Here is a 15434-nt window from a genome sequence, read left to right on the forward strand (position 1 = left end):
GGAAAGGTGGTTGGGAGCCTCTCCTGGGGACTCAGGTTTCTGGGAGAGCTGTTGTGTTTCTGTATTACCTTTTACCTTGTATATTTCTGTCTGTAACTGTATGTACTGTAAATATCTGCTTGTATATTGAGCTACGCTGTAAATATAAGCTTCATTCAAATTTCCAGAGTCAGCTGAGTCTCGTCTGGGTGATTGCCAAAGTGGGGGGGGGGGCAGGGAACACCTGAACCATCACACTGAGACTGGATGCTGTGGGTATTGGGGTTGTGTTCTGGGGGAGAGAAGGCGAAGTGGGTGTCATTGCTTTATACAGCTCTTGGGGTGAGGGCTGGGTTTTGAGTGACAACAGAGCCTGGGCCATCTAGTGGGGCACCAGGGGGAGGACAAGAGGCAGTGGCACAAGCTATATTGTGGGGAAATTCTCATTCCCAGAGGCCAGGAGCGGAAATTTGCATATGTGAAGACCTCGAGACCTCCACAAAGCTGTCCCCAGGACAATGTGCTGCTGTGTCCAGACCAGCCTTGCTCTCCCGTAGCTCTCTCCTGGCTCAGGGATTTGGATCCATCCTTGCATTCCCAGTGCCCTTACCTCAGCCTGTGCTCCCCTGGCCCTGCCGTGTGATGAGGGGGACGATGAGCAGTCTTGGGGCGTGGGAGGGGACAGGCCAGTGGTACTGGGACCAATGAGAGGGTGCTGGTTCCTGCATCTGTGCCTCACTGGTCCCATCTGCTACAGCTCAGAGCAAACGTCTGTTTCTGCAGATGCTGACTGCACTTCTCCTTTGCACCCCTGAGAGACTGCACAATCACTGGGGAGCAGAACCATCCCAGGAAGGCAGCTCAGAAACACGGTGGGAGCCAGCAGGACCTGGGGCCATATGGCACAGAGTGTGGTGTATGCTGACCTGAGGTTTGCCAAGGTGATGGGGGGCCGGAGTGTGGCCAGCCAGGCGCTGGAGGCAGGTAAGAGTCTGTGGGACTTGGCACACTGCCTCTGCCAGGACTAGCTGTATGAACTCAGCTGCTCTCCCCTGCCTTTCTCCAACAGCCCTTGGCATGGATGACGCAGAGAGCCCCTATGAGAACACGCAGCCAGAGCTGGCAGGGCAGGATGGGGATGGGGCCCAGCCCCATCCCAGCCCAGGTAAGTGCCCAACTGGAGCCTGGGGGACCCAGGGAGGTGTGGTGTGGGTAGTGAGTGGTGTTTCAAGGTGCTTCTATTCTCACTGTACCACCTGTGCCATCATGCTACCTCCCCACTGTACACAGACAGGAGATTTCAGGGCTGCCAGGAGTTTTCAGACTCACAAGATGATGCCTGTGGTTGGTTGTGTCTTGCAGGGTTCTGGTCCCAGTGGTGGTGTATCCCTCTGGGGCTGATAGCAACCTGTCTGCTGCTGCTGGTGGCCACTGTGACCCTTGGAGCTTGCTGTGAGTTGGAGCAGGGGTGGGCACTCCTGAGACAAAAGGTGGCTGGGCAACATGAGAAGAGAGGGGCAGCTGGGCTGGGGCAGGTGCCAGGGGTGAACAGGGTGGGATGAATAGAGGTTTGCTCGTACGTGCTGCTTGTGGCTGGGTCCTTCTGCCCTATCTGTGGGCCCATATCACTCACTCTTCACGATTCCCTCCCTTATCTCCCACTGCCCACCTTCCCCACCTCGTTCTCTGTTTCTGCTCCTTTCCCTTTACTTCCAGAGGTTGCCTGGTGTTGTACTGCTGCACCCTTCCTGCACCTCTCCTGCTCTCTCTGCTTCTACACCCTGTCTTGCCTTGCCTTGCTCTCTCCTGCCAGGTCCTGCCCGGTCACTCACCACGCACTTCTCTGCTATGTCTTCCCCTCCAAACCCCTGATCGTGGTCAGTCCCGTGTGCCCCTGGCAGAGCTGCCCGATCTCCATGCCCCAACTGACCCCTTCTGTCCCCAGACTGGCAGGCCACCCGCAGCCTGCAGGATGCCTCCCGTGAGCATGCGGCCGAGCAGGGACGCCTCTCACAGGAGGTGACTGCACGGGAGCAGAGCCTGCAGCAGATGCGTCTGGAGCTGGAGTGGGCCACAGCGGAGCTGCAGCGCGCATGGCGAGAGGGCAACAGTAGCCAGATGGAGTTGGGGGACCGGGACAGTGAGCTGAGGCGTGTGATGGAGGTCCTGGGGAAGATGGAGAAGGACATGCAGGATGTGCGGGGGAAGCTCAACAACAGCGAGAGCACTGTGGCTACCCTGCGCTCCTGCACGGCTATAGGTAGGGAGATGATGGAACAGTGATTGTGTACCCCAGGGCACTGGCATCCCTCAGCAGGCCTCAGCAGTGCCAAGGCACGAGTGCTGGCTTTTTTGGCCACATGGTGGGGTCATGGTGGTCCAAAGGCTGAAGCTGTGCCTGGAGCAGAGACTGAGCCTGCAATGTCTGCTGGGAAGATGTGGGACTCTTCCTGGTCCCACTGCAGTGCATCTGTTGCTGAACAAGCACCTGAACTGCGCCCCTGCCCCCAGATTGCTGCCCTTCAGGCTGGCTACTGTACAGGGGCAAATGCCTCTTCATCTCATCGGAGAAGAAGACGTGGGAGGACAGCAGAGATGAATGTGAGAAGAAGTATTCCCAGCTCCTGATCACCAAATCCTGGAGCCGCTTGACTGTGCCTGTAGGTTGATGGGGTAGCTGAGCCAAGAGCTGGTGCTTCCAGCCCTTGGCCACCCAGATGGGCCAGCACCTCTCTGGAGACCCCTGAGATTGGCAGGGCTAATCTCTGGATCGCGTGGTTGGGGGTAGGCTTGAGGAAAAGAGGCTCTGGCACCACTAGATGCTTCTCAAGCTGGAGCAGGGCATTGGGGCTGCTAAGCTGTCCAGCCCCATGAGCTCCCTGGGGAGATGACCAGCACTTGCAAACACTGCAGCACATACGTGCCATGAAAAAGACACTTAAAGGCCTATTTTTTTCCTTCCCCAGACCTTCCTGAGGAATGCAGACGTCCCATACTGGATTGGGCTGCAGAAGAGCATCTTCCCCTGGTATGAATATGACTGGCTGGAAGAGGAAGACCCAGACAGTGATGGAGCATCAGACGTCTGGTTCTGGGTGGATGGTTCCCTTTATGAAAGGTACTTGACAGCACAGCTTCTTGCTGAGAATCTCTCTCCTCTACCACTTCTTTAGGAAGTGTTTTAAGTCCCACCAATACCCAGGCCCAGGCCCAAGCACTAGGAAACACAGCACATCAAAGCAGCTGTGGCCACGGTGGGGTGGGTGCAGTGGTCTGATGAAATGCTGAGAAGCTATGCAAATGTAAAATTAGGACTCAAGGGGACAGATGCAAGGCATGCACAAGGAAGAGGCAGTGAGAGGGGAAAAAAGAAACTGAAAGTTTGATTTGGAGTCTAGACAAAGCATTTGATGCTTTGAGTGCTGCCTATTCCTGATGGTTCATCCTCGAGGGGAAATGAAGCCTTCTCACCAACAGAGGGTCCTTGGCTCCTCCCCTGCATGTACATTCTGTCCCCAGCTTGCCAGTACTTCCCCTTGCAGTGTCTGAGAGCAATGGGGAGGAACAGGCCTGTCTGGCCAGGTGCTGGGTACCCACCCCTGCCTGCTGCCTGTCTCTCCATCCTTAGCCCTGCCATGGGAGGTTGTACCCCACTGTAGCCTCACAGCCCGTGGCAGCTTCTCTGGCCATCCACTGCCTTTGTGGGCTCTTCTCACCACTGGACATTGCAGGTATGACATTTCCACGAGCAGTGAGGCTGTGATTCAAGCAATGGGGAGGCTAAAGCGAGTCAGCTAATGCAAACCTGTTGCAGAGTTGTTTCTCAGCCTGCCCAAGGAAGTCACGTCCCTGGAAACATACAAAGTCTGTTGGATGGAACTCTGAGCAATCTGGTCTAGTTAAGGATGTCCCTACTGACTGCATGGGGGTTGGACTACATGAGAAGAGGAGGCTCAGAGATGACCTCATTGCTGTCTACAACTACCTGAAGGGAGGTTGTAGCCAGATGGGGGTTGTTCTCTTCTCCCAGGCAACCAGCAACAGAACAAGGGGACACAGTCTCAAGTTGTGCCAGGGTAGGTCTAGGCTGGATGTTAGGAGGAAGTTGTTGGCAGAGAGAGTGATTGGCATTGGAATGGGCTGCCCAGGGAGGTGGTGGAGTCACCATCCCTGGAGGTGTTCAAGCAAAGCCTGGATGAGGCACTCAGTGCCATGGTCTAGTTGACTGGCTAGGGCTGGGTGCTAGGTTGGACTGGCTGATCTTGGAGGTCTCTTCCAACCTGGTTGATTCTATGATTCTATGACCTATAATGGTCCCTTTCAAACCAAACCATTCTATGATTCACTGATTCTAAGGGCAGGGCTATGTTGACTGAGGCTTTGGCCTGTGAGATCAGTAGGGGAAGACTGGAGTATCCCCTCTTTGCTTGAAGCATTCTTCTCCTCCCATGTGAGTGTACCAGGTAACTGTCAGCAGCCATGGCTGCCTTGGCAGAGGGTGGTTGGTGGGGTGGTTGACAGGGTATTATCAGGCCTCTGAAGGGTCACTTCTCCATCCAGGCCATGGCAGTCAAAGTGGAACGGGTCCTGTGCCATAATAAGCCGTGGGAACATCAAACCTGCGCCATGTGCCAGTCCTGATGACCTGCACCTCTGGATCTGTGAGAAGGCAGCAGGGCCAACTTCCCCTTTCATGGGATGATTGCTGCTGGCTCCAGCTCTGCTGTGGTGAGTGTGCCCTGGACCCTGGGTACAGGACCCACGCATTATGTATGTCTCTGCATGAGCAGAGAGCTTGGATCTCTGTGTGGGGCATATTGACCCCTTCCTTTGGAAATGAAGAGGTATGCAGGCACCTCCCTCTTCTAGACGGAGCCTGTCTCTATCTCTTGACTGCCATGGGAGCCCTCAGTCTGTGTTACCTCAAAAAGCACCCCCAAGCTGTGGTGCAGCAGAAGGGCAAGGTGGGGGAAATCCCAGCCTGCCTGCTTGCAGTGGAGGCTGGGCAGAACCACACTCTCAAACTCTGCCTTCCCTTGCAGCACCTGCATCCCACATTGCCTCTGCTTCAGCTTTGCTGCACCGCCGCCCAGGATGTCCTATCCATGTGAACAGCCTCCTTCTCTCTCGCAGGCCTCTGCCCATGGGCTGTCCAAGCTTTTCCCAGAGATACCAGATTGCATTCCAGCATCATGCAAGCTGGAGACGGTGGTGGCAGTGGCCTTTTACCCATGCTGCACGGGGGTACACTGGGTCTTTCTGAGCATGGTGGCTGGTGTGCCTTGGGGAGCTCAGACCCAGTCACAGAGGAAAGCAAGCCCTGCCTGATGCACTGTACTGCAGCCACGCAGCATCCCCATCATGCAGTGAGCTGAGGTGCTGGCCTGCAAAGCTGCAGGAGTAGGTGGACAGACCTATACCTAGCCAGGTCCATTCCTCAGAGCAGGGACAGAAAGACGGGGCTGCTTCTGCCCCATCCCACAAGCAGCTTGGCCACAGCTTTTGGGTGACCCAGCAGGCAGCAGCCTTGGCAAAGGCTTAGCGGCCAGTGCTTGTGCTGGCATTTGGGGTTCTTTTTGCTGATTAGAAAGCAGAGCAATGACCTGTAGGATTGTACAGTGCGATGGTACCTTTCAAAAGCAAAACCAGCTGTAACACTTGCAGCAGACTGATGTTTTGTGAGACAAGCCATCAGGACTTTAGTTGCTACACGTGTGTGCATGTGAAGATTAAGCAAAATAGCCCTGACGCACCATTACAGCCAGGCAAGAGCAGAGGAAGTCCTGTTTAGCCAAGTGAAAATGCTCTCAGCTTATTATAGGGTTCTGTGTGCCATACATGGTTGATTAATTGCTACATGAATTAGTTGGCTTTGAAGGGCAGAAGTGTTAAGGCTACCTGGGAAAGCTTTTCAGAAGTGGCATGTGTCACTCCTCTGTCTTGTTTGCTGGTTGATCCCACTTTGTAGCAATAAAGAGACACACCTTCTCTGCTTTTTGTTTTCTTGTCTACCAACACATAGACTTAAGGCCATGAACCCAAAGAATATAAATAATAAATGAGAATTTGACCAAAACCATTTCAACTAATATGGAGATCTTGGACTGAGAGCCAGGCTGGCTTTTAGTTCCCCTGAAGGTCCCTAGAAGGATCCTTTTGAGACCAGGCTTCCCTTCATGTCTGAAATGCATTCAAGAGACGTAAGTGGGAGGCTGGGTTGCTGTGACAGTGCCTTTATTGAACATTTTAATTAAGCTAGGTGTGCATTGTGGGCAAGTGTTAGTAGTAGCAAAGATTAAATGGACAGGAGTTCTGCATTGACCAGTGCCTTGTGCATGAGGGAGGAAAGCTGGTTCCCATCCTTGCCCAGCCCATGCCAGGGACCTGCTATGCTCCCCACACTTGTGGGGAAGCACAGAGACACACACCACCTCCAAAGGTCATTCAAAACACACATACACAGACTGACACCGCTTTCCTCATACCAAACCCACTCACCCCCTGGCCTGTGTTCTCCCAGGTAAGCAAGATCACCTATGGACGTGGCACTTGGTGCCATGGTCTAGCCTTGAGTTCTGTGGTAAAGGGTTGGACTTGATGATCTATGAGGTCTCTTCCAACCTTGATGATACTGTGAGTGAGCCCTTAGAAAAGGTGAATCCTGAAACCAGAGTTTGAGGCCAGAGTGTTCTAACTGAAGGGGACCAGCCCTACCACCCAAGACAGTGCTGGAAGTGTGTTCAGAAAGGGATGTTGCACTTCAGTCCCTGGCAGCTCAGCCTACTCCTGGAAAACCCCACAAACCCCCAAGGCTGATCCCTGTGGGAAGGACTCATGGGCAGTACCAGGCTGAACAAGGCATGGGGAACTGTGACCACCACCAACCAAGCACCAGAAGCAAAGTGAATGACAACACCCCTTGCTTGCAGCTACAGAGGGAACCAAGGGGTGGCTGGAACCACTTCCCAGGCGTCCCCAGCACTAGGATTTTCCCTCTGGTGACTTTGGCTTGGGCTCTGCTGGCCCTGGGACTTTCTGGTGGTGGCAAAGGCAGCTCTGCTGGCTAGATGGCCTGAGGGCTGGCCCATGGTGGCCAGAACCGGGCAGCACCTCATGTGGTTCCAGCGCACTGCTGGAGCTCTCAGACAGCTCAAGTGCAGGCACTATGTGCTCCATTGTTACTGTTGTAGAGCTGAGCTCAGGCAAGCCTTCCAGGGGTGTACTGGGCACCACATCGGTCTTTCCCTGCTGGGTGCCTGAGAATGCTCTTCTGAGGGTGCCAGGGCGTGGTGTGGAGGACTGTGGCAGCTCGAAACAGCCAGAGCTACTTTCCAGCCAGTCCTCTTCCCCAGTGCTCAAGGTTGCAGAATGAGGGAGGGAAGGGGTCTGGGGGTCGTCAGTAGGACAAGGGGACCCTACATCTAATGCCTGTCTCTCCTGGTGGGACAGCTTTAGGGTGGGAGGCAGTGAAGAGCACTTTAAGGTGGTAGCAGGGCCTGAGGAATCACATTGCTTTTTGATGGCAGGCCTGGGTGTTACAAAGGCACTGAGAGGCAGTGTGTCAGTGCATGGCAGGTTGAAGGAGAGTGATACAGGTGACTTGCTGGGCGTGAAGAGCTTGATTTTACCCCCCTTCAGGTCTTCACGATGGGAGAACGGGTTGACACGAGGTGATGCCTCCTTGGTCTTGGCCCCACTGCGAGGCTCTGTCAGGGTGTGTGGCTGGAGGACGCTCGACTCAGACTGGCTGTGGGAGAGGCTCTGGTCTGGCTGCTGGTGCTGCGTCCCCAGCTCACGCAGGAGTGAGCACTTGGCGAGGTCAGATGCTGTCTTGGCAACCCCTGGGCACAGGCATAGGGATCAGTCACCATCTACCAGCAGCCAGTGTGAGGTGCTATGAGGGACCAGACACCCAACAACCCACTGGCACACTCCGAGAGGGAAAGTGACCAGGTCCATCCTGCAGAACTCGTACAACCCATCTCCGTTCCCTACAGCTGTTGTAGTAGAATGGGACACCCTGCATCCCCCCTCCTTTCAACCCATCATGACCTGTCCCCAAAGTAACCACATACCACTGAGTGTTGCTGTTGTCCCAGGTTTGAGTGAGCTCTCTCCAACATCAGAAGGCATAGTTATGTCTCCTTCAGCGCACCTCTGCTCCTGCAGGACATCCTCCAGGCACCTTGTGATGTCTATGAACAAGGGGCGTAAGGTGGGCTCCATCTGTGGGCAGGAAGAGTTCCCTGTCAGGACTGCAGGCTCCCAAGCATCCCTGAGAGCCTTGCCCAGCAAAGGCAGCTCCCTGCCTCTGCTCCCTGTGCAGGCATGGCTGCTTGTCCTGCCTCCACTGAGATGGGAGGCTCACATTGCAGCAGTTCAAAGCGAGCTCAAGGAAGGCCATCGGGCAACTGATTTCTACCATGCTGCGGAATGTGTTGACATCCAGGCCGTACTCCTGTGCCGGTGAAAGAAAGAACAGTGAAGTTGGGTCCCCTGAGCACCACACAGCCCAGGGTGGCCTGGTTCCTGCTCTCACACTGTATGCCGCCCAGGACTATGGACCTGGCAGCACCCTGGCTGGGACACAGCAAAGGGCACCCCACAGCTAAGCCAAGTTGAGGTATGGCTGTGGGATGCTAGGAGAGAAATCGCTCTTGCTCTCTGCCTGAATCTGGTTGTCTCCTCTTACCCAAGCTGACCATGGTCTCTGAAGACAGGTTATTAGCAGAGAGCATTCATAGAATTGACCAGGTTGGAAGAGACCTCCAAGATCATCCAGTCCAACCTAGCACCCAGCCCTAGCCAGTCAACTAGACCATGGCACTAAGTGACTCATCCAGTCTTTTCTTGAGCACTTCCAGGGATGGCAACTTCACCACCTCCCTGGGCAGCCTCTTCCAATGGCAAATCTCTCCCTTCTTCCTCCCCGGGCAGCATATGGGACACAGCACCCCTGCCTTGATGTGTCAGACAGCACTAACACAAGGCTCTGCCTAGCACAGAAGGGCTCTGCCTCTCATTTAGTGAAGAGGTCCCAGTGCTGCTGCCTGCCACCCTCCCTCCCCAGCCCCATCCCCATCCCCAGGAGTCACCTCAGTGCGGGGCATGTAGTCAGGGTCAGCAGGGATGCGAGCAATGATCTCACACAGGACGATGCCGTATGAGAACAGATCAGCCTGCAGAGAATGGGAAGTCATTTAGGGCACTGCAGCCCTGAGGCGATGTACTCACCATTCTGTGAGCCCATGGCTCTCTCCTCCCTGTGGAGCCACACTAGGGGCCCTGCCACCTCACTACCTGAGGGACAGACATCCAGTTCCTTCTCTCTGTGGGCCTAAATGCTTTCAGAGCCGCAAATTGCTGGTGGTGCAAGTCTGGATGAAGCCTCCCACACTCAGCCACAGGACCTTACCGTCTCATTGTAGAATTCCGCTCGCAGCACCTCAGGCGCCATCCAGTATGGAGAGCCCACCACAGGCAGTGACTCCTTTCTGGAGAACATGGCAGGATATCAGGAGCTGTCCACAGTTCCCTGTCTTTGTCTCATCTCCCATCCTCCCACCCAACTCACCATCTCAATCTCGCTCCTAGTCTAACCTTACTCTGTGCACTCCACAAATCCATCTCTTCCCACCCACATCATCCCCTTCTCCATCCCCTTCTAGCTAGTTCTAAATGTGTTCTCTGCTCCACAAGTACTCACAGCTAAGGACCACTGCCACTACCTTCCATCCCTGCCCTTTTATATGTACTCCAAATGTCCATTCCTCCCCACCTCCTGCTCCAAGCAGGCTGGAAACCTCCCACTCCAAGGATAGGGACAGACTGATGGATGCTGCCCACAGACCTGGAAATAGGGATCTTCTCTGCCAATCCAAAATCACCAACTACAGCTGTGTAGCCAGTAGTCTCATGGCGCACTAGGCAATTCTGAGGGCAGAAGAGGATGCTTGTCACACCAACAGCACCAGTCTTGCCTCACTGGCCACTACTTCTGAGGCACCCTGATACAGTGCAGCCTCCTGTTCCCCAGCCAGCCATGCCTACTGCAGCCAAGTGGGTACAGGACAGCAAGGGCAATGGGATGCCTTGGAGTATCTTGTACCTTAGAAGTGAGGTCCCGGTGGAAGAAGTCCTTGGAGTGCAGATAGTGCATGCCATAGGCTATGTCGAGGGCCAGCTTGATGCGCGTGGACCAGGGGAGGGCAACAGAGCTATCCAGCAGCTGCTCCAGGGTTCCCCCATTGATGTACTGATGGGAAGAGTTGGGCCATTGTATTGCTGTGCTCCCTGTCCCTCCCACAAAGCTGGATCTCCATCTCTCATCCCAGTGCATCCTCCAACCACCACCCCATGGCACAGCCCCTCAGTAAACCTTGCACTGTGCATGCACCACAGGCCAAGGAAGCATCCCCATAGCCATAACTGGCTCCTCACTGGGTCTGCAGTGGGGGTCTGCTACCCTGCTCTCACCTCGACCAATGCATGCAGCTGTCCCTGGTGAACACACGCACCCATGAACCTGCAAGGTAGAGGAGAACTGAGACTGGGCCTAGTCCCAACAGCTCATTTATCACTGATGAAAAAATCCCCCATGCTAGACAAAGGCGAGGCATAAGGGACAACAGTGGGGGAGCAGGTCCTACCTGAGGATGTTGGGGTGAGACAGACGGTTCATCATCTGCACTTCTTGAAGCATGTTGCCCCGATTGCTCTCCACCCTGTTGAGCTTCAACACCATGACCTGCCCTGTCTGGCGGTGTCGGACCTGGAGGGGTTACAAGGGAAAATGAGCCCCACGTATTTCTGCAGCCCCTTTGGATCCCAGCTGGTGCCCAGCATTCACCCCAGCGCTAGAGAAAAAAGCTGAGCACCCCATGCATCCGAGGCAATGAAGCATACCAGGGACTGCCAGGGCTTAGCGGGTACTTTCCCAGCATAGCAGCACCCAAAAAGAGCCCCAGTGCTGGTGACATACATTCTCCCTGAGCCACATTGCTCATTGTGCCTGTGCCTAGCCCTCCTGGAGAGGTGATGGCAGCTCCTGTAAGCTGTGAATCCAGCCCTGCTGACAGGACAGCACTGAAAGGTGCAGTACTGAGGTGCACCAAGGAGGTTTTTTTTTTGGGTAGGAGTACCACCTAGCCACACCCTACCAGCATGATGTGGATGATGGAAGGGGCATACTGCTGCCCCAAAGCAGCCCTGGGGGATGGCCAGTGACGTCCCAGTGCATGACCCCCAGCCTGGCTTGGCACGGTGCTTGGATGAAGCTGTAAATTTAGCTAGCCCCAGCCTGACTGTCATGCAAGCCAAGGGCCTGTCCCCTCACCAAGGAGCATGGGTGCATGGCCAAGCACAGACACCCCTCTCCCTCTGCAGCCCCTAGGCCCATGTGGGATGACATGAGCATGGAATACTGGGCAGAGAGGCTGAACTGGTGCTGAAGGTTCCTTCTTGAGCAGGCACTGAGAGGACCCCTCAGTGTAGCCGTACCTAAAAAAAAACAAGTGGGCCTGGTGCCTCTGAAATGGCAGAAAGAAAGGCAATAGGAATAGGACATTCTTGAGGGAAACAGCCCAGCTGTGTCGCACAGCGGGGGATTATCCAGGAACAACTCCTAGGCAAAAGGACAGCTTCTCATCACCACTGGTCTCCTCTTTGCTCCGGCCAGCCTTTCCAAGAGAAGTGTTTGGCTAGAGTAGGAGAAGGCTCAAGCCAAGGGCTAGCTGTGGACATCAGGGCTCAGACACACTACGCCTTTGGTTTTGATGCTACAAAGACAACCAGACACTCGTTATGGTACCTCAGAACCCTGCCTGACCCTGGCCCAGCCGCACACTCGCGCTGAGCTACCTGCATAGAGGTAGAGATATCCAAGTCCCCCCCTTGTCCCCCATGTCCACTAAGCCTGAAATGAGGCTCAGCAGCCACAAGGTGGAGGTAGCTGCCATGTGCCCGCAATCGGGGAAAGCAACAGCAGGACAAGTGAGGTGGGAGGAAAGCAAGCCCTAAGTTGCCCTGCCAAGCTTCGTATTCCTTGCAAGCGCATGCAGCCAAACCCCAGCTCAGATCCACAGCTTGTCCCATCATCCCGCTGAGTTCTTGGACTCAACCCACCACACAAGCACAAAGCCCCATCTGCCCCCTTCTGCCCTGGTCTCCTCTCTGGCATGCACACACATTGACTTTGGCTGCCTGATCCAACTCCCAACCCCCCCCCCCCCCCCCCAGTTTCTGCTAGTCCCCCAAATCCTACATGTAAGAGGCTCCATAAGAATACGAACAATTGGTTGGAGAAGGAGCATTCTGTGGCTCCTGCAGGGCCTGGGAAAACAGAAACAGTGAGGCAAGGAGAGACCATGGCCAGGCCAAGTCACAGGAGCATCCGTTATTAAGAGCTATGTGCATGCCTGACATTACTAAATGCTTCCCTTTGCTCCGAGGTGCTGGTGCACACTCTTAAGTCAGAGATCAATAGGAACCCGGCCAGCAGAGAGGTTATTGCTTTGCAGGGGCAGCGGTGAACACAGAGGGATCCTTCTGCAAGCCCAGGACAGCCCCTTGCAGGACACATTTCTTGTGGCTGCACAGGAGCTGGGTCTTGGTATCTGCTGAGCAGAGAATGGTGACAGAGCTGGAGAGGAACCTCAGGGTCCTGCTGGGATGAGCATGCCTAGTTGTGCTGCAAGTGGGAGTATGGTCCCTTGCAGAGGACACGGCATAATGCTACCCAGGACCCCAGCAACCACGGTAGGAGGTGTTGGGAGCCCTGCCTATCCAAATGCTGCCCTTTGATGAGGGAAAAGCCACCAGAAGGATGGCTTAGGGGCAGTCATTGTGCAAAAGCTTGTGGTGCCTTAAGTGAAAGTGTTACCAAAAAAATTACCTACATTGTTCCAACTATTGAGGACATCCCAACTAGAAATCCCAGTCTTCATTTTTCCAGTACCTTGTCTTACAGAAGAGTTTATTCCTGACTGTGCACACTATTTTGATAACAATGCTGAGTAAGAAAAACAACGTGGGCACAACATCTCCCCCTTGGGCAGGGAGAGGTTGCCATGGCCTCAGCTCTCACAGCACTTGCATGGGCTGGCAGGGTGCGCTCACCGTGCACCTCTGCAGCATTGCTGGGACCCTGAGCCTTCATGAACCTCTAACCAGGGTGCAGGCCACAAAGGGGCACCCCCACTTTGTCAGTCCCAGAGAGGATTAAGAACAAAGGCAGCCCAGAAGGCTCCACTCGCGGGCTAGAGCAGTGCAGGGAGTACAGCATCACACCCCCCTCCCAGACCCGGTCACATTCATGAGTCTCCCGTGGGGCGCCCTGCACATCTACCTGCCCAGCGCAGGCTGAAGCAGGCACAGCAGCGCTGGACCACCTCTGACCGGCTGAAAACGTTGCCCGAATTCCCTGCAACCGGCACACCCCGGGTGTGGCAGTGCAGGCTGTTGACAGGGGTCCGTGGGGCTGGGTTCCCTGACTCCTCACCGCTGCTCCGACACCCCCCCACGCTGCTCCGCTTCGACCCACCGCGGAGCGCCCCGGCGCGCCCAGCCTTCCCGGGCTGTAAACAGAGCTGGCACTCCACTCCCCTCCCCCTGTAAGGAAGAGGGGTGGAGGCACAACACCCCAAAGACCGCGGGAGCCTCTGGCACCCCACATTCCCGCCGCACGCCGCCGCCTCGCTTCCCCCCCGATAGATGCCGAGGGCGGGTGGCCGGACATCAGCACGGTCCTCCCGCACCCCACCGGGGGCACGCGTGGGAGCCGCGGTCTCTGGGCAGTGCCCGAACCCGGCGAGATGCCTGCCGCTCGACATACCTTAAGCACATCCGAGAAAAAGCCGGAACCGATCTTCTCGCAATAGAAGTCGTCCATGCGGGCCAGGGTGGAGACGGCACTGCGCAGCGCCCGGTATGAGGAGGGCCGCGGCCGCTCGCTGCCCGTCGAGGGGCCCGACTCACCCTCTTCGTCCTCCCAGAGACTGTCCGGCAGCAGCATTTTCCTCTCCATGTCGGTCCGGACGATCACTCTCGGTGCCACTCACCAGCCCGCGCAATCTCCTCCGGCGCTGACGCCGCAGCCTTCCCCTCGTCCCGGTCCACAGAGCGATGCTGGCAACGGCGGCGGGACGGACGACACCACCAGCTCTGCGCTGCTCCTCCACCGCCTTAAAAGCCATCACCGTCGGGGCGTGGCCGGGGCGGGGACAGAGCCTTGACTCCGCCCGTGGCTGTGGAGGGTACCCGCAACTTTCTTACCTGCGCTCCTGTGTCCAGAGGCAGGACGCCCTCCTGGCCAGCATCCCCTGCCACTAGGTGGAGAGCTGCACCTGTGAGGCTGTGAGGAGGAGGAGGAAGAGCTGGAGGAGTTCTGCTTGAGGCTTTGGCACTTAGCACTTTGTCAGTCTGGATTCTGGGCAGCCCAGAAGAGGTGCAAGCAGAGTATACTTTCATCTGCGCTGGGACGAAAATTTATACCAAACCAAACCTTCACAACGGTTTTTGCTGCAGTTTGTGCTCTTCAGGTGTTATCAAGGAATCATGTCTGTCATGTTCCCTTTGTGCCCTGTGTCACTGCTGTTCAGGGAAGGCCATGGGCATCTGGATCACCCACGCAGATCTTCTAGATCAGACCTAGATAACCGAGGCTCATTACCGTGTTACCTGTTGACAGTGCATAGAGCCCTTTCTTCACTTTTCTCTCCCCAAGAGGGACGAGAGAGCCTCACACTCCCATTGCTCTCACTTGCTATGCCCTCTCCAGTGCCTTGGCTTTGCCAGCTGTTTCCTTCCTGGCTCTTCCTGTTGAACTCTACTCCCTTGGGAGTGCAACATGCTTGCCACTGCTCTTTTACATCGCAGGTCGTTGTCAGCCTCCTGTGGTCATACTGCATCCCCTGTCCTCCTTACAGGCAAGAGTGCTCGTGGTGTCTCGGTGACAGCAAGCCTTCAGGACCTGTTTCCTGGCAGTATCAACAGGAAAACCCACATGCCTCCCCACAGGTAGAAATCTGCTTTTTGAGGCAGGCATGGCTCATTTCCCTGCAGCAGTGGGATTTCCTCCCCACTGACTGGTGACCCTGGTTATATAGTTGATGCTAGGCAGGTAGTGCAGAGTCTTCTAGAGTGGGAAGGGTCCTAGGTGTCACTTTTTGGTGCAGCAGTGAGAAGGCATGTTTGCTGCTTAGAGGGGGTTTAATGATGGGAAGGGAGGAAGGTGCATGACAGGGATATCTAGCTCAGGCTTGGACTGAGTCAAGGGTTTCAGGCCTGCCACAGTGAAATGTGTAATCTGAGGGTGCTGCCAGGGATCGAGCTGTAGGGGAATAGAATCACAAAATGACTGAATCATAGAATAACAGAATCATAGAATGCTGTGTGTTGTAAGGGACCACCAAAGGCCATCAAGACCATCCCCCTCTGCAGCCAGCAGGAGCATCCTC

General features: G+C 55.5%; 2 protein-coding genes across 2 annotated transcripts; one reads left to right on the forward strand and one right to left on the reverse strand.

Moving 5' to 3' along the window:
- Nucleotides 1-878: 878 nt before the first annotated feature.
- Nucleotides 879-4681, forward strand: LOC135173681 (B-cell differentiation antigen CD72-like). The gene is made up of 7 exons (XM_064140767.1): nucleotides 879-963; nucleotides 1049-1144; nucleotides 1342-1431; nucleotides 1925-2239; nucleotides 2491-2639; nucleotides 2946-3097; nucleotides 4540-4681. The coding sequence occupies exons 1-7, from the start codon at nucleotides 879-881 to the stop codon at nucleotides 4679-4681; spliced, it is 1029 nt and encodes a 342-aa protein (XP_063996837.1).
- Nucleotides 4682-6196: 1515 nt separating this feature from the next.
- On the reverse strand, nucleotides 6197-14144 carry TESK1 (testis associated actin remodelling kinase 1). The gene is made up of 10 exons (XM_064140173.1): nucleotides 13811-14144; nucleotides 10629-10750; nucleotides 10456-10504; nucleotides 10088-10234; nucleotides 9830-9912; nucleotides 9395-9473; nucleotides 9075-9158; nucleotides 8348-8437; nucleotides 8055-8205; nucleotides 6197-7820 (listed from the first exon to the last, which is right to left on the reverse strand). Exons 1-10 carry the CDS (start codon nucleotides 14000-14002, stop codon nucleotides 6961-6963), a joined length of 1857 nt encoding a protein of 618 aa, XP_063996243.1. The 5' UTR covers nucleotides 14003-14144; the 3' UTR covers nucleotides 6197-6960.
- Nucleotides 14145-15434: the final 1290 nt, after the last annotated feature.

This window comes from Pogoniulus pusillus, chromosome Z, assembly GCF_015220805.1.
Source record: "Pogoniulus pusillus isolate bPogPus1 chromosome Z, bPogPus1.pri, whole genome shotgun sequence".
NCBI lineage: Eukaryota > Metazoa > Chordata > Aves > Piciformes > Lybiidae > Pogoniulus > Pogoniulus pusillus.

Excerpts from the sequence above, each read along its gene's own strand:
- LOC135173681 (XM_064140767.1), top strand. The coding sequence starts at position 879 with ATGGCACAGAGTGTGGTGTATGCTGACCTGAGGTTTGCCAAGGTGATG. Across the intron at positions 1,145-1,341 it reads CCAGCCCCATCCCAGCCCAG|GGTTCTGGTCCCAGTGGTGG; the intron begins GTAAGTGCCCAA and ends TGTGTCTTGCAG. Across the intron at positions 3,098-4,539 it reads GATGGTTCCCTTTATGAAAG|GCCATGGCAGTCAAAGTGGA; the intron begins GTACTTGACAGC and ends TTCTCCATCCAG.
- TESK1 (XM_064140173.1), bottom strand. The coding sequence starts at position 14,002 with ATGGAGAGGAAAATGCTGCTGCCGGACAGTCTCTGGGAGGACGAAGAG. Across the intron at positions 9,913-10,087 it reads ACCGGGACCTCACTTCTAAG|AATTGCCTAGTGCGCCATGA; the intron begins GTACAAGATACT and ends TTCTGCCCTCAG. Across the intron at positions 9,159-9,394 it reads CGGAATTCTACAATGAGACG|GCTGATCTGTTCTCATACGG; the intron begins GTAAGGTCCTGT and ends CATTCTCTGCAG.